Here is an 18,872-nt window from a genome sequence, read left to right as displayed (position 1 = left end):
TCTGACCTCCCGCCCCTTGAAGGTCCCCCCTGTCCCTGCTGATCCCCCTGCCACTAGTGTGTCCCCCTGAGTGCTGAAACCTCTCTTCTCCCCCAGCCCCTCCCCTTAGGGGTGCCAGCCCTGTCCCGTCTCCATCACTCTTCCCTTCCTCCTTCCCTCTCTCCTTCCCTCCCATGTCCCACCCAGCTGCACAGGGACCCCTCCTGTTCCCCAGGTGTCTAAGGTTCCCCATCAATGCCTAGAAGGTGCTCGGCGAGAACTGTTCTGATGTACCCCTGCTGTACCTGTGAGGAGATGCAAACTCCACTTTCTCCTACTCTGCCATCTTGACCCAGGGTTCGAAAGTCTCCTGATTATATTTATGTTTTAGAAATATTATTTTGGCTACTGTATGGAGAATAGCTTAGATGGGGTCAATAGTGGGTACTAGGAGAACAGATAGTAGACAACTGAAGGAATATAGGTAAGAAATGAAATGGGGAGAGTGGATGAATTAGGTATTTTGTAGCTGAATCCTTAGACCTTTATGACTGACTGGATGTTGGGAGTGAAGGGCAGGCTAGAGTTAGGACAAAGCCCAGGTTTCTGGCTATGGCAACCAGAAGGTGGTCTTATCACTCACTGATATGGGGGAACAAAGAAGAGAAACAGGCTTGGAAGATATAATAAGTTTTATTTTGTGCATGTTGAATGTGAGACATGTTTGATACTTGTGATAATCATGAGAATGTCTCCTCTGCTCCTTTGTCTCAGGAAAGTGCAAAAGATATACATTTCCCTATAAACTACTATGAATTTGACCAATTTTCCTAAAAGAAAGTTGGAGATCCTACACAAATCTTTGAGAATAGAAACCAATTCTGTCACCCCTTTCTCTAACTTCTCTACATTTGACTCTGTATTACATGTGGTCTGATCTTTTGCTTTCAAAGTATGGTTATCATATAGACAATTAAATTTAGCTTCTCCTGACCCAACAAACATGGTGTAGTTGACCACCTCTAAGATAGCCCCCAGTGATCTCCACCCCATAGTATCTACACACTTGTGTAATTTCCTCCCCTTGAGTGTGAACTTTTCAACTTACTTCTAAGGAAAAGTATACAGCAGGACTGATGTGATGGCACTTCTGAGTTAAGTTATAAAAGGAGTGTATGGCTTGTTTTGGGTGCTGTATTTCATGCTGTCTCTTGAATACCTTGCTATGGGGAGAATCAGCTTCCATGTCATAAGGCAGTGCTATGGAAAGGTGCATGTGGCAAAGAATTGATGCCTATCAGGAGCCATATGAGAACTTGGAAGTGTATCCTCTTCTAGTTGAGACTTGAGATGACTGCAGCTGACATCTTGATTGTAGTCATGTGAGCGATCACGAGCCATAATCACCCAATAAAGCTGCTCCCAGATTCATGATCAACAAAAACTGTCAGATAATAAATGTTCATTGTTCTCAGCGACAAGTTTTGGAGTAATTCATTATGCAGCAATAGATAACTAATATCCCTAACTTGCTGGCAGGGCAATTAGGCTGAGTCATGGAAATTATATTTGAGACAAAGGAATGAGAATGTAGTGATTGACAGAGCATAAGCTATTTTATTTATTGAAGAATTAAAACAGTACATTAACAAAACCTTATCTGAAAGAGAAATAACACCAGAACTCTTTTGAATGTAATTATTACCTAAACCACCAGAAATACCTATCCTGCTGAATTCCTTCATAGTTATGTAAATCAAAGGCTAAGAGATTGGCTGAAATCAGGGTGTGAGTCATTGGATAGTTTATTTTGGAAAGACTTAGATGAATCAATAAGACCCTTTAATAAAGAAATTGAAATGAAACCTAACCTTTGGAGAAAGGGTACTCTGTCATTCCTGTAGCCAAGGCCCCCAGTCAAAAGGAAACAGGATTGTGACAATGATCCAATGAGCCTGGCCCCAGAGCTCCCTTAAGCTTATCTCTTGGTTGACTTTGGAGAGTGGACTGGGCATGATTTAGAGGCCAGAGACTTGTTTGACAATGGGAAGATGCAAAAACCCAAGCTGCAGACCCATCCTTTGATCTTGAGCCATTAGTACCACAGGTTCTCTTGGACTTTCATGTCTGACAAATGTTCAGTTATTAATGAGTGACAAGGCTGCTGCCATGAATGATAAAGGATTGTCTTGCTATCTGAGATGGGAAGTGCCTGACCAACACCCTCTTCTCTGGTTGTATGAGACAGGGACTCAACAGGGAAGAGGTGGGAGGGGGACAAAGACACCAGTTCAGGAGTTGGTCATTTAGAGCTTCATGTTACAAGTGGTTTTGGATTTCCAGTGATGAAACAAGTCTTTCCAGCACAAGGCAGCCACAGGTCATAATCCTAGGACCTGGCTGGTTTTGTCAATCTGGCAGTTCAACGTCAGTGCAAAGGACATCCCCAATACCTGAGGAAACAGTTGGGAAAGTGTGAGGTCTTTACAGGTGGAAACATCTCACCCACAGTCCCTGGAATCAGTCTCAGAGAAAAAGAAATTGTCCATCACACTGAGACTACCCTTCCTACTCTCACTTCTAATTCTTTCTCAGGAGTTTTCTCCTTTAGCTTTAGAATGGCAGTGGGGAGACAAGTGGGGGTAATGATGGCAAGACAGTAGAGTATAAAGTGTTGGGACACCTTTTGTCTCCTTAATAAATCACAGAAGTCCTGCTGCTGGTATAATCAAGCTCTGCACAGGTCAGTACTTTGTGCAGTGAGTGATCTTTACCCTTGCCTTAGGCCTCCTTGGTTTTCAAGTAGAGAAAAATCATTTCTCTCTGAGCTTCTTGATTAGGTCTTAGCTAATCTGTCATATACTCAAGAAACTTGGGTATAAAAATGGTAGAAATATCACATAATAATAATAATAAAAAAAAACTATCACCCATTCACCCCTGACTTGTCAAACTAAGCAGAGAAGCAATGAGGAAATTGATTACAGTTTTCATCACCAACTCCTGCTTAGCACACAAGGCCAATTTTTCAAGTAGAATGCTTTATTCATCACAGGCTTTTCCAGACCAGCTCTGTGAGGGACCAAAGTAAGGTTCTGCTTGGTGGCTTTTAATTTGACAATGAAACACTCATTTCTCTTAGGGATAAATTGACCAGATAGATCTTACAGCATATTTTCTGTATGCCTTAAACTGGTAATAACATCATTTTCTACTTTACTGGGGGAACTCATATTTTTGTACCTGGTATCATTCTAAAAATTACATGACATCTCATTTAATCCTCAAAGTAATCCTCTGGTTAAGCTCTTACCTGGATTACACATACACAGATAGTGATGATTCCGATATACAGGAAATTGGAGTGAAACCACAGTTTTGCTTTTACATAGCAACCCTAGAAAAAATTACAAGTACAAATGACGCTACTATATTACTCAACTTTATCAGGAGGTTTATTTGGGAAGATAGTTTGTATTTTGCCTTATGCCAAGAGACTTAGGCCAGGCATTATATTTTTATTATTTTTATATGGATGAAGAAATGGGCATAAAATAGAAAACATTAAACTAGAGACTTTTCTGGTATTATTATCATTACAGTGTCATCTAAAGTAGAAGTCTTAGATCTTTACACACTGAGTTAAACTAGATCCTAAGAGGCAGGTCAACAACATATGTCTTTGTGTTTTTTGAATATTCATTAGTGTCTTGGGATTGGCAAATGGGAATATAGGCTATGCAATCCTAGGACTGGTTGCATTTCAGCTTCTGCTTCAAAAGCCAGTAAACATAATAGGCCTGCCAAGCTGCAGGGCAGTTGCTGGTTGGTAGGTGTCCCAGTCCTTCTTCACAGACCCTCCCAAATTCCAGAGATTTCCAAACAACCTCAAGTGAGGACCTTAGGGACTTAGTCTATTTGAAAGTTGATGTGGGCTTCTTCTCTGGGTCTAGTCAGAAGTTCTGTCAACTCTCTCTTCCCCAACTCCTCACTCCTTCACTTATGATGCATTCTGCTAAAGGGTTGGATGCTGCCATCTCCAAGGAAGGAGAGCAGGGAAACAGGTAGAGAGAAGCTTTTCTGCTTCAACCTTACAATTTCACTTTCAACCATAAGAAGACCTAATTCTTGCTCAAGAAAAATCTAGACATAGTCTTCTGCCACTATCACATAAATTTCCCCCTCTAATGTAATAGTTTAGAGTAGCAAGATTCTTCACGGCATCTCTAATCTAGATGAACTTATTTTTTTCTTGTTTGTTTTTCTTATTTGTCTAGTTATATGAGTTGTTTCCCTGGTCTCTCTTTTGTTTAAGGTTTCCTGTTTCTGGCTGGGAGGACTAGGTCCTGTACGACTGGAGTTTCTAAGGTAATTAAAAGTTTAACCACAGTGACCAATAGCAGAAAAGTTTCTGAAAATAAATTACCTTAACTTGTGGGTCTGAGGGGCAAGATGCTGGTGGGCTGTCCATCCAATCACTTGTACCATTTACACCACAACATTGCAGCTGAAAGCCAAACCCCAAACAAGTGTTGGTTAGTAAGATAACAGAAAGAAAACCATGGGCCTTGGAGAAACGGTAGTCCCTTCAGATCTGACTCTCTAGCAGAAAATCCAGAATTGGCCTGACTACTATGGCTCCTTAGAACTAAGTACTTTCAAACCTGTGATACCATTCCCTTCACACAAAACTTCTTGAAGTAGAGAGGGCATATTTAATTTATTCACATTTTACAAATAAAAAATTAGGCACACAGGAGACTTTATAATGGAGGGATCAGGCTGACCACACCTAGACCCACTGTATGGCTGTTAGCATAGCTGATGCTATCTTGGGCCCTTACAGTTTCTCCTGTCCTACCGCTGACCCTACCCAGGGTACAATAAATCACTTCTATGTCATAAAGAGCTTTGTAATTAATAGATATTGTGGCCTCTATGCTCTGTTAGTCCCAAAACAATGGTGATAACATTTGCTGATGTACTCCCAGTGCCCACAAGACTAGTTACCATTCATTCTGACTTAGGAATGAATGTCCTGTTTCCAAGCATCTACCTCCATACCCTAAGTTAACTATAAAATTGTCCCAACGGCTCCTTGGCAGTGTGGAGTGTAGCTGCGAATGCTTCCTGATCGTTGTCCTCCAGATCCTAATACTACCCTGTGAGTAAGTTACCCTATAATAAACTGATCCAGTGATTATATGGAGCTGCCTGCCTTGTTTTTTGGTCTCAAGATGCCTCCTCAGTTCACTGGGCACTTTTTGTTCCCTCCATCCTTGGACAATTGGCAAGCCAGGCAGGAGACTGAAAATAATGCAGGAATGGGTGAAGGGGCCAAACAGGGAAAACTTGTTGTCTGTGGGGGAAATTCCAGGCTGGCCAGCCATTTCCATGTGGGGTGATCTGGCTATATTTATGGAACACTTCAGGCTGGTGCAAGAGTAGAGGGATACCCTGAAAACACCAAAGGGCATACTAGATATATTAACCAAAGAGGTAGCAAAGCAAAAGTGGGGTGAAAAAAAAGTGAGCAAGCTATTGCAACTGTTGCATGGTCTTTGTTATGTACTCTAAATATTAGCACAGAAAAGAAATTACAGTTCACCTGGGAACAAGAGAAGACTAAAGAGGCGCTGGCACTAGGGAGGACCGTCTGGATGGCATGTTCTGCAACTTAGGACGTTATGTCAAAGAAAATACAACAAGAAGAAGAACATATTGAAGTGACAGAATGTAAGATGGTTAATCTTGACTTAGGAATGCACGTCCTGTTTCCAAGTATCTACCCCCATACCCTAGGTTACCTATAAGACCATCCCAATGGCCCCTTGGCAGTGTGGAATACATCTGCAAATGCCTCCAAATCATCTGCCCACTCCCAATCCCACTCTGTAAGTTACCCTATAATAAGCTGATCCATTGATTATATGGAGCTGCATGCCTCACTTTTTGGTCTCAAGATGCCTTCTCAGTTTGTTGGGCAGTTTTTGTTCCCTCTGTCCTCCGACACTCACCAACAAGTCTTAAGATCACAAAAAGTAGGACAATCAGATATTCTGTGCCTGCTTACGTGATGCTGTAGGAAATATGTATGTTAGTCTCACCACAAATGGAAACTTTATCAAGCCTCTAGATTCACAAGTATGGGAGACAGAGACTCCCTGATGCTAAAATCCTTTGAGAAGCAAATAGCCAAATCCAGAAATTGGGGAATTCTATAGGACACACAACCTAATTTATTTCCACAAGTAAATAGCATGAACACAGAGAGATACTATCATAAATTAAAAGAGATTTAGAAACGTATTATCCAAATATAATATGTGGACCTTGTTTGGATCTTGGTTGGAAGATACCAATTAAAAATAATATTTTTAGATAAATGATTATAGACATTTATTAATGATATTAAAGAATTATTGTAAAATTTTAGGTGTATTAAATAGACCTTATTTTACAAGAAGATTAAACAACACACTTCTAAATAACACATGATCAGAGAAGAAATCTCAAGAGAAATTTAAAAATATTGGAAAACGTATACAAAAATGAAAACACACGTGAAAACACAACTTATAAAAATATATGGGATGCAGCAAAAGCAGTGCTTAGAGGGAAATTGATACACTGAATAAAAATATTAGAAAAGGAGAAAGATCAAAAAATCAATAATCTCAGTGTATATCTTAGAAAACTAGAAAAAGAAGAGCAAATTAAGTTCAAAGTAAGAAGAAAAATAAATGAGAATTAAAGCAGAAATCAATGAAATTGAAAATAGGAAATCAATAGAGAAAATAATCAAAATTAAAAGGTGGCCTGGAGAGATTGATCAAGATGGTGGAGTATGAGGACGTGAAGCTCACCTCCCCCTATGAACACATCAAAAATACATCTACATGTAGAAAAATTCTCACTGAGGGCTTCCCTGGTGGCGCAGTGGTTGAGAGTTCACCTGCTGATGCAGGGGACATGGGTTCGTGCCCCGGTCCGGGAAGATCCCACATGCCGCAGAGCGGCTGGTCCGTGAGCAATGGCCGCTGAGCTTGCGCGTCCGGAGCCTGTGCTCCGCAACGGGAGAGGCCACAACAGTGAGAGGCATGCGTACCGCAAAAAAAAAAAAAAAAAAAAAAAACTCACTGAAAACTAACTAAAAACTGGCTGAAGGAATCCTGTACAACCAAGGCTGTAAAAAAATACACATATAATTGGGTAGGAAGGGGAAAAAAGTGATTAGGTCAGGACCTGTGCCCCTGGGAGGGAACTCAGAGTAAAAGGGAGAATGCATGGGTGGGATACCGATGCTGGGGAGTGAGTGGTGAGAACCCCAAATTTGGAGCCCCAGTCGTGGGTTCCTATGCTTGGGAGAAAAGGTACCTTGTCTGACTGGAGTACTGGTTGGATCAACAGGAGGGCTGTGGAAGCCTGGACTCCACTCGTGAGGAGTGCATGCATGCTGGTTTGCCTCCAAGGCAGGGTGGAGAGAGGTTTGCTTTAACAGCTGCCAGATTTCTTGCAACCACCTGCTCACAGGTCCTAACCCAAGCCAAGCAAATGCTCTGGCCCCATTCATTCCATGTCACAGTGCAGCACTTGATCTGGTGTGGCCATGACCAAGGAGAAGATGGAAACCATGGGACACAGAGGTGACCCAGTATCGGGGCGGAGCCTGGGTGGAGCAGCAGCTGCCATTGTTGGTGTTTACTCAAGCAGTGCATCAGAAACATCCTAGATCTCTGATGGAGGCTGTTCCACCACCTTCCCCCCGCCCACCATACACTGAGAGTTCATGCGGACCCCACCTGCCCTGAGGTGTGGCTCCACAACAGGGCAGGGGAAGCAGAGGCTGGGGGCAGTGATTGGCTGTGAGGGACAAGGGGGTTTGCACCCAAGGCTGCTTCTGAGCAGAATGAGGGAAACAATTGCAGGTGTCTGTGAAGCAGCACATCAAAGACAGCTCAGATGCCTGTCTTCAGCTGACATGAGCCAAGAGCCCACAGGGGTCCCATTTGCTTCAGCACTTCCTCTTTCTGGGTCAAGGGCCCCAGTGCAGGCAGAGGGGAAAACACACACTTAAAGGGAACAGAGCCAGTTCAGGTCTGACTCTCAGGGCTTTGGCTCCAGCAACTGGATTAGACCCTGCCACTGATAGGGCAGTGATGATCACTGAGCAGAGGGGAAGTTCCACCTTACATCTGGCTCTAGATCTAGCCCTTCCATCTCTAGCCCCACTCGCCACCAAGGTGATAGCTGTCAGCACACATTAAGGAAAGATGTGACTTGCATCCACATCAAATCCAGGTCTCCCACCAAAGGCTTTGGGCATGCATAGTCTATACAGGGACACTCCCACATAACAACACCCCTTCAAGACTGCAATAGGTAACTCTTTCACCTAAATTCATAGAGGCAGAGAAAGTTAAGCAAAATGAAAAGGCAGAGGACCTGCTCTCAATTGAAAGAGCAAAAGAAAACCTCTGAATAAATAAATAATGCAATAGAAATAATTTACAGATAAAGAATTCAAAATATTGGTAATAAAAATGTTAACTGAATTAGGGAAAATAAGAGATGTACACAGTGAAAACTTTAGAGAGGAACACAAAAATATAAAAAAGAAAGAAAGAAAGAGTATACAGAGTGGGAAGGAAGACATAAAGCTGTTTTTGTTCACAGGTGATATGATCATCTATGAAGAGAATCTGAAAGAATTGACATAAAAAAATCCTGGGACTAACAAGCAATTATAACAAGGTTGCAGAATATAAAGTTAATATACAAAAGTCAATTGCTTTCCTATATTACAACAATGAATAAGTGGAATTTGAAATTAAAAACACAATACCATTTACACTAGCATCCCCCAAAATGAAATACTTAGGTATTCAATATAAATCTAACAAAATATGTACAAGATCTGTATGAGGAAAAAACTCATAAAACTCTGATGAACAAAATCAAAGAAGAACCAAGTAAATGGGGAGATATGCCATGTTCGTGGATGGGAAGACTCAATGTTAAGGTATCAGTTCTTCCCAACTTGATCTATAGATTCAGTGCTACCCCAATCAAAATCCCAGCCAGTTATTTTATGAATATGAACCAACTGATTCTAAAGTTTATATAGAGAGGCAAAAGACTGAGAATAGTTAATACAATATTGAAGAAAAAGAACAAAGTTGGGGGACTGATGCTACCCAGCTTCAAGGCTTACTATAAAGCTACAGTAATCAAGACAGTACGGTATTGGTGAAAGAATAGACAAATAGATTTAGAGAGCCCAGAAACAGGCCTGCAAAAATATAGTCAAATGATCTTTGACAAAGGAGCAAAGGCAATACAATGGAAAAAAGGTAGTCTGTTTAACAAGTGGTGCTGGAACAACTGGATATTCACATGCAAAAAAAAAAGAAAGAAAGAAAGAAAGAAAATATCTAGACTGAGACCTTACACCCTTCACAAAAGTTAACTCCAAATAGATCATAGACCTAAAAGTAAAACACAAAACTATAAAAATCCTAGAAGATAATACAGGAGAAAACCTACATGACCTTGATTATGAAGATATATTTTTAGAAGAAACACCAAAGTTATGACCCATGAAAGAAATAATTGATAAGCTGGACTCAGTTAAAATTAAAAACTTATATTCTGCAAAAGACAATATCAGGAGAATTAGAAGACAAGCCACAGACTGGGAGAAAATATTTGCAAAAGACACATCTGATAAAGAATTTTTGCCTAAATATTTAAAAAAAAAAACCTCTTAAAACTCAACAATAAGAAAACAACCAACCTGATTAAAAAATGAACCAATGACCTTAACAGACACCTCACCACAGAAGATATACAGATGGCAAATAAACATATGAAAATCCGCATTATATGTCATCAAGGAAATGAAAATTAAAACAATGAGCTAGCAGTACACACCTGTGAAGGTGGTCAAAATCTGGAACACTGACACTAAATACTCATGAGATGTGGAGCAACAGGAACACCCATACATTGCTGGTGGGAATGAGAAATGGTACAGATGCTTTGGAAGACCATTTGGAGGCTTTTTACAAATTATACATACTTTCACCAAATGAACCAGCAATCATGTTCCTCAGTATTTATCCAAAGGAGTTGAAAAGTTATGTCCACAGGAAAAAAACTGCTCATGGATGATTATAGCAGCTTTATTCATAATTTCCAAAACTTGGAAGCAACCAAGATGTCCTTCAATAGGTGAATAAATAAGTAAACTGTGGTATATCCAGAAAATGGAATATTAACATTAAAAGTAAATGAGCTATCAAGCCATGAAAAGACATGGAGGGATCTTAAAAGTATATTAGTAAGTGGAAGAAGCCAGCTTGAAATGATTATATACAGTATGACTTCAACTATATGACATTCTGGAAAAGGCAAAACTATGGAGACAATAAAAAGATCAGTGGTTGCCAAGGATGAGGGTAGGAGGAGGTATAAATAGGCAGAGCACAGAGGATTTTTAGGGCAGGGAAACTACTCTGTATGATATTATAATGATGCACATATGTCATTATAAGTTTGTTCAAATGCATAGAATGTGCAACACCAAGAGTGAACCCTAATGTTAACTATGGACTTTGGTTGATAATTATGTGTCGATGTAGGCTCATCCTTCATCTAAAATAATGTACCATTCTGGTGAGTGATGTTGATAATGGGGGAGGCTATGCATTTGTGGGAGTATATGAGAAATCTCTGTACCTCCCTCTCAGTTCTGTTGTAAACCTAAGACTGCTCTAAAAATATAAAGTGTTTGGGGCTTCCCTGGTGGATCGGTGGTTGAGAGTCCGCCTGCCGATGCAGGGGACGCGGGTTCGTGTCCCAGTCCGGGAATATCCCACATGCCGCGGAGCGGCTGGGCCCGTGAGCCATGGCCGCTGAGCCTGCGCGACCGGAGCCTGTGCTTCGCAGCGGGAGAGGCCGCAGCGGTGGGAGGCCCACGTACCGCAAAAAAATAAATAAAGTGTTTGTTAAAAAGGAAGTTATTATCTTTATATTTAATTTTAAATGATATAATATCTATTATTTGCTTTAATAAATACTAGCAAAAAAGTATAGAGGGTTAGCTAAAACAACATTGGCAAAATGTTGACTATTGAAGCTGGGTGATATGTACCCAGAGATACATTTTTCTATTATTCTCTTTTCTTTTGTATAAGTCTAGAAATTCTATAGTAAGAAGGCTTCTAAACAGGAGTTAAAAAAAAAAAAAAGAAAGAATTGGGGATCCAGAAAGGTTAAGTGACTTTTCCAAGACTACCCAATCCTGGTCTCTGGGCTTTAATTTCTGTGCTATTTCTTTTTTTTTTTTTTTTTTTTTTTTTTTTTTTTTTTTTTTTGCAGTACGCGGGCCTCTCACTGTTGTGGCCTCTCCCGTTGCAGAGCACAAACTCCGGAGGCGCAGGCTCAGCGGCCATGGCTCACGGGCCCAGCCGCTCTGCGGCATGTGGGATCTTTCCGGACCAGGGCACGAACCCGTGTTCCCTGAATCGGCAGGCGGACTCTCAACCACTGCGCCACCAGGGAAGCCCTGTGCTATTTCTTTTACTCCACACTAAGCAGGCATAGCAGGACCACAGGCGGCTCCATGTGGTCATAATGGTATTGTCTGAGACACAAGCTATGCCAGTGTCATGCTGGCCCCCTGACCCCAACACACCAAGGCAGGAATACCAAGTTAATATATATGTTTGTTGGTGGGTTAGGGTACAAGGAATGGGGTGCTGGTGAGCTAGATAACAAGAATGATTTGGGCTACTCAGGACTTCAAAAGAGATTTCTTGCATTAAACAATTTCTGTTTTCAGAAAAATTTTGGAAAATACATAAACGAATCCAGTATAGCATGTTTGGGTCTTTCTTACATCTTAGTAGGGCTTAAAAAATGAGCCTGAGTGGATGAAGGGTAAAAGAGAATGTAGACAACTTTGTACCAATCAAGCTGATTCCTGTGCTCTCCTGTTTGTGATAGCCAAGCATTATTCTTAACCTAGGAGCTGTGGACCTTAGATTCTGAAACTTTCATGAAAGGAAGACCTGTCTAGTCCCCAGGGACTGAGGTTGGAAAATTATGTCTGGGCTGAGCCGAGGAGGATTCCACTTGTACTCACAAATGACTGGATGGAGTCCCATGCCGCCTTGGTGCTGTTGTCTGAGTAATATTGCTGGATGCTGTCAGTCAGACCCTCAGCCACATAGTCATTCAGCTGGGTGGGGCACATTCCAGCAGAGAAGACATTGTAAAAAGCAAGTGAGTTCAAGGAACAAGGAATTTCTAATGTAGGCTAATAAAATGGTTCCATCTGCTCCTCCCTTCCAAATGGTCTCCTCAGAACTAGGAAGTGAGGGGAGGGAGCTTATATATAGGAAGAAATGCTGAGGATGAGATGGCATTGAAGGAAGAAGTACACAGTGGTCTCTTGTCCTTCCAGAACTCTGGTTTTACAAAGGAGGAAAACGGACAATCAAAGCATGAGTTCTCTTAGGCACTGAGACAGATATTCTGTACTGCCAAACACATGGAGAAAAGTAAATAGGTAAATAAGAGGAAGATAAACTTGCTTTTTTACTGTTCTTCCTATTCATCCTTCAAAACACCACTCAAATGCAATCTCCTTCATGATTTTTTTTCTCTCCCCAATTGCAATTAATCCCTCTTTCCTTCATCCTACTTTGATTCTAACTCTATTATAGGACTTATTTTGTGCCAATTTCTTCTCCACTGCACACTACCCACTCTTAGCAATACAACGAGTTTGATTCTCTATAACTTACCTTCTGTTCATACACGAAGAGCAGGATGGCCAAGGTCACCTCAGCAAGGAGGATAATCAGCAGCAGGACAAAGAACTGGGGCAAAGAAGAGAGATGCTCACAGCACTGATCCTCATTCCTCCCCCACTTCTACTCCACCCTGGGAGCATCCAGGCATGTCTCTGCACATGGGCAGGAGGTTCTGTTCCTGCCTGTTTGAGCCTTCATAAGCTTTCTCTTGTTTTGTGAGGAATATTTGTTCTTTTCCTACAACTATACTCCAAGACTCTAGAGGGCAGATCAGCTGTCTTCTAACTTTTTTCTCTTCTTCCCATTGTGCTTCTACCCATTGTGCCCACTGAGCTCCATGTGCATAATGAATAGGCAATACCATTTGTTGAATCAATGAAGAAGTTTTAGCATCAGCCTATTGAAACAACTGAGCAAAAACTAGTAAACTGAACCATGTGTCTTTAGAATTTGGGGCCTGGTCCTTTCTGCAAGCAAAGGGCTATTTTAGGGTGGAGGAAGGTAATGGTAGAGGTTGAGAGGAGCCCTGTACAGATGGGGAGAAAAGGCGCTCTAATCATGATCTTAACTCATATTTATCTCCAACTCTAGGTGCTTATACCAATCACAATTAACAGAAAACACATTTTCACTTATTCACTTTCCTTCATTTTTTACCCCAACACAAATTTTGACTACTTAAAACCTTTTTACCAAGTCTATAATCTTCCATCTTTTGCCACTAGTCTGGGAACTATCTGAGAACAAGGACTTTCTTATTCTATCTCCCCTTTTTATTCTTTTTTAATTAATTTATTTATTTTTGGCTGTGTTGGGTCTTCGTTACTGTGCACCGGCTTCTCATTGCGGTGGCTTCTCTTGTTGCAGAGCATGGGCTCTAGGCGCATGGGCTTCAGTAGTCGTGGTTCGCAGGGCTCTACAGTGCAGGCTCAGTAGTTGTGGCACATGGGCTTAGTTGCTCTGCGACACGTGGGACCTTCCTGGAGCAGGGCTCGAAGCCATGTCGCCTGCATTGGCAGGTGGATTCTTAACCACTGTGTCACCAGGGAAGCCCTCTTATTCTATCTCTTGACTCCAGTTTAACACTTGACCCATAATGGAAAGAAGATTAACCACATAACTTGAGGAAAAAGAAAGGTGATTGGGAACCCATATTTATGGATAGAGTGACACTGTTATACCGAGCTCTGTTCTGAGTACACCAGAGGAATGAAGAGCTCTTCCTCCATAGATCTTACAGGAAAAACCTAAGTCTAAAGGTGCTCCTTAGGATAGGTAACTGACAGGGAGAAAGTGAAAAGCTCTAGCATCTCTCATGTTAGACCTCAATAGCTGCAGCCTAGGCCTTCACCCATTTGGGTCACTCAAACTATGGTGTATCTAGTGCAGATATCAGATAGGTAAGCATCCTCTGCCATTTTAGGAGGGTTACAGCACTCAGAAGAATCTAGAGACTATATTTTCCATCAGTTAGTGACTCTGAGTCAGATCCTGGAAATATATACTAATGTGAGGAGGATTTAGGCAGATGGATGACAGTTGATTTCAACCAGATATAAATAAGAAATGGGGGGAGATAAATTGGGAAATTGGGATTGACATAGAAACACTACTATATATAAAATAGATAACTAATAAGAACCTGCTGTATAGCACAGGGAACTCTACTCAATACTCTGTAATGGCCTACATGGGAAAAGAATCTAAAAACAAAAAAAGAGTGGATATATATTTATGTATAACAGATTCACTTTGCTGTACACTGGAAACCAACACAACATTGTTAATCAACTATACTCCAATAAAAATTTTTAAAATAAAATAAATGATGAAATCTATAGGAAAAAGAAAGAAGAAATAAAAGTTATGAAGGCAAATTATAATGATAAGTTCATCATTAACAGTGTAAAATGGATGTCAAGGAGGATAGCAATGCCCTCTCTTATCTATCCCTAGGACCGCAGTCAAGAACAAAATACTACTGGTCTAGACAGAGTGGACTGACCTGAGGTGCCAATTTTATGTTCCTATGATTTCCCTGCACTAATAGGTGAGTTGCCAGAAAATATCTTGCTTGTGGCTTAAGCCAAGGCATCATGTCTCCCCACTTAGGGCACCACATCAACTGCGAGAGTAACTCACCGACATAAGCAGGCACTTATTCTCCTTGATGGATCCCATGCAGCCCAGGAAGGCAACCACCATGATAATGGAACCCACGATGACAAGCACATTGCCCAGCGTGAGAGAGGGGAGGTTACGGAAGAGCACTCCAAAGTTGTTATGGATCAGGAGGTAGATCCCAAAGCCCAAAATGCAACAGCCACAGAGCTGAAAGGAAGAATCACATAACATTCTGAAATAAAATGTGGTCCTTGAATATCTCCTCATATTCACTTACATGAGATTAGAATCACCTTTTTCTATTGGTTCTACACAACAAACTATTTACCCAGATTTCCCCATGCCCTTAGAAAAAAAGTTATCATCTCCTGTGATGTCCCACTCATGCCTCATCCTACCCATATCAGATACCAGGGAAAGCTCATTCCTATGGGTAACACAGTATCTTCATGCTTCAGATTCCCACTCTTGCTTCCAGATCTTCATGATTCAGATCCCTACTCCTTGTTCCCTCAACTACTTATATATGGTCTTCCCTTTGGAAACCACAACCATGTAAAGGGAATACCCTGGTTGAGAAGTTCATCTTTCTTGGCAGAAAACTAGAGAAGCCAAACTTTTAAGAATCTTCTCATAGAAACATGAGTACCAACCTATCCTATGTCTGAAATTCAATTGCTTAATCTGGTATAGTGACACCTCCCCAGAAAAGGTGACTTCCTTTTCAATCATCTATTCTTTCCAAGGGGTTAGGTTTGGGCATCGGGGGAGCAAGAAGAAAAGAGCCATTAAATACAGGGAATGTAGAGTCTTAGGTTTCTGACCCATAGATGTCAGCAGTGAGCAGTAATAGCCTAAAGCTCCCAGAGAAACAGTATCCTCTACTGCACTGGTATCTTTCAATTTTGCAGGCTTATATTATGGCAGGATGGAAAGAGGGGAGAAAATTATCATCCCCTTCCTCTTAGGCTGTGTATACTGCACCTGACCTGGGCATGTGTGGGTTCCACTCCACACCAGGCTCTTCAGGAGAGGAGAGAGAAGTAGAGTATAGCTAGGAAGAGGTGAGTTCAACCATGCTCATAAGAGACAGACTTACCCAGAAGATCAAATTGAAGAAAAACAGGACATACTTCAGCAATTTCAAGCTACTTATGCCCATGCTGAGATATTCTTGCCCTAAAATGTAGAAGGAAGAAAAGAGGACATAAGTGACCTGGCTCTGCAAAGTGGCACCAGAGATCAGAGGACACATATGTCCAGGGTTCAAGGATCTCCAGCATCACCTTGGGTTTGAGCTGTGAATCTTTTCTGGAAAGTTTCCCCAAACTTCTTGCTCTTTTAGTCTCTGAACTGAGGAACCAATTGGTTCATCTTGGACACCACGTTTGTTTCAATTCAGCAAGCTAAAGATGCTTAACATTGAATTAAGCACTCTAGAAGTAAGTAATAGAGCCATTCTTAGAGGAGGCTGAGTCAGTGACACATACCATGTCAGTGCTCAGGGACTGAAGGAAGCCCTGGGATCAGGGATAGGCTGGTCAATCAGCTGTGGAGAAGGTCAGTGACTTGATCCACCAGTTTCTTATATACCCTGAGTTGCATATACACTCTACATTTGGTCTATGAACTTCTCCACATGAAAATGTGGGGAACATATCTATGCCTCATTCATCCTTCTACTGAAGAAATATATATGGTGTTTTCTGTTCTAGGTGCTGTGGGAGATATAAACATGACTAAGCAATAGCAATCCTCCAGAAAATGTCAACCTTACAGCAGAGATAATATTGAGCAACAAATATCCAGTGAAGAAACAAAAAGAGATTACAATGAGAGCTTGAAATTTTTAAAAATATAATTTTGTTTTTCAGTGAGGACATCAGTATCCACAGTCTGGTCCTCAATTCTAGAGATCCAGATACACAGTTTTGAATTTTCTCTCAGAAGTAATGAGTTTCTGTATAGTGACTCATATTTTAAAACTGCACATAAGACTGATATACAAAGCAATAAAGTCAATTTTTGTTTTTTCTCCCATTAGAACTATGCTTTTTCTAGTGCATAGATTGCTTTTATAATCCATCATACCCTCATTTCAGTGTCAAGATACCCAGAAATCAGATGGTCTTAAGTGATAGTTCATTCAGGCTATAAATAAGCCTGATGAGCTACTTATGTTACATAATAGAGTAATCTTCTCTGTTAAAAAGGTCAAATACTTATATCTATCTCATACCATTTTCCTATTTCTTTATTTTGTCCTTCTCTTTTCCCTTCCTTCTTATCTTGACCCTCAGAATTATTCTTAATTGTTAACAATTACTTTAACCAAGTTAAAATAAAGGTAGATTTTAATTTTATTTGGAAATGCTTAAGAGGTAAAAAAAAAAAGTATAATGATTTATTACATAGGCTTTGAAGTCAAAGTTGAAGTCAACTTTCACCTATGTCACTGAACAGGTGTGTGAGATTTGTAAACCTACTTAACATTTCCAGTTACAATTTATCCCTGTGTAAAATGAGGTAATACTTATACATTATAGGGTAGAAGTAAAGGTTAAATCATCTTACCAAAGAGACTGATGTATGACCAGTACTCAATGAATGGAACCCATGTTTATTTAGATGGATTTGAGTATTTCCCAGGCCTCATAGTCAAGAGTTAGCTGCTCAAAAAGACTACACTCATTTGAATGTGTTTATTTGAATGTCACCTCCTTCATCAATCCAGCTGAAAATCTTTGTATTTCCATGGCAGTTAGTACTGTTCTTTGGGACTTGACATATTCAAATCTATTTCATTCTATTTCATTACCTGATATTGCCTGTGCAAAGGGCTATTGTAAGGAATCTCAAAAATTTGGAGATAAGGACTGGTAAATTTTACATCTTAAGAGTTAAATTAATTAAAATTCTAGTTAAACAAATAATTTATCCATAGATATATCTTAGTCTGGGAGATACTTGGTCAATGTACAGAGAAAAAAGAACAAAGCTGGGATTATAACCATCCCAGACTTCACATGTACTATTGTGTTGGCCAAAAAGTTCTTGCGGGCTTTTCTATAAGATTTTATCCATAAGATCAATACAAAGTTACAGTAATCAAAACAACATGGTATCAGCCCCAAAACAGATACATAGATCAATGGAACTGAATAGAGAGCCCAGAAATAAATCTATGCACCTATGATCAATTAATCTATGGCAAAAGAGACAAGAATACACAATGGAGAAAAGACAGTCTCTTCAAAAAGTTGTGCTGGGAAAACTGGACAGCCACATGTAAAACAGAGAGGTTAGAACATTCTCTCACACCATATACAAAAATAAATGCAAAATGGTTTAAATACCTAAATGTAAGACCAGAAACTATAAAACTCCTAGAGGAGAACATAGGCTGAACATTCTCAACATAAATCATAGCAATATTTTCTTGCATCAGTCTCCTAAGGCAAAAGAAATAAAAGCAAAGATAAACAAATGAGACCTAATTAAAGTTTTTGCACAGCAAAGGAAACCATCAACAAAATAAAAAAACAACCTATGGGATGGGAGAAAATATTTGCAAATTATGCAACCAACAAGGGGTTAGTATCCAAAATATATAAACAGCTCATACAACTCAATATCAAAAAACCAGATAATCCAATCAAAAACAGGCAGAAGACTTGAGCAGACATTTTTCCAAAGAAGACATGCAGATAGATGGCTAACAGGCACATGAAAAGATACTCAGCATCATTAATTATTAGAGAAATGCAAATCAAAACCACAGTGAGGTATCACCTCACATCTGTCAGAATGGCTGTCATCAAAAAGTCTACAAATAACAAATGTTGGTGAGGATGTGGAGAAAAGGGAATCCTTGTACACTGTTGGTGCGAATGCAAATTGGTGCAACCACTAAGGAACTATGAAGGTTCCTCAAAAAACTAAAAATAG

At 40.3% G+C, this 18,872-nt stretch overlaps 1 protein-coding gene across 1 annotated transcript in view; it reads right to left on the bottom strand.

The window, feature by feature from the left end:
• Positions 1 to 1,584: 1,584 nt before the first annotated feature.
• The window catches only part of CD53 (CD53 molecule), a 28,428-nt gene continuing 11,140 nt past the window's right edge, over positions 1,585 to 18,872 (bottom strand). Inside the window, exons 2-8 of the mRNA XM_060006787.1 lie at positions 16,024 to 16,103; positions 14,943 to 15,131; positions 12,792 to 12,866; positions 12,128 to 12,223; positions 4,406 to 4,486; positions 3,293 to 3,376; positions 1,585 to 2,432 (exon numbers count right to left, since the gene is read on the bottom strand). Coding sequence (XP_059862770.1) covers positions 2,361 to 2,432; positions 3,293 to 3,376; positions 4,406 to 4,486; positions 12,128 to 12,223; positions 12,792 to 12,866; positions 14,943 to 15,131; positions 16,024 to 16,086 — 660 coding nt within the window. The 5' untranslated portion in view covers positions 16,087 to 16,103 and the 3' untranslated portion in view covers positions 1,585 to 2,360. The remainder of the gene's footprint in view (positions 2,433 to 3,292; positions 3,377 to 4,405; positions 4,487 to 12,127; positions 12,224 to 12,791; positions 12,867 to 14,942; positions 15,132 to 16,023; positions 16,104 to 18,872) is intronic.

Source organism: Delphinus delphis, chromosome 1 (assembly GCF_949987515.2).
Source record: "Delphinus delphis chromosome 1, mDelDel1.2, whole genome shotgun sequence".
In the NCBI taxonomy this organism is placed as follows: Eukaryota; Metazoa; Chordata; class Mammalia; order Artiodactyla; family Delphinidae; genus Delphinus; species Delphinus delphis.
This window is presented reverse-complemented; position numbering and strand designations above follow the sequence as displayed.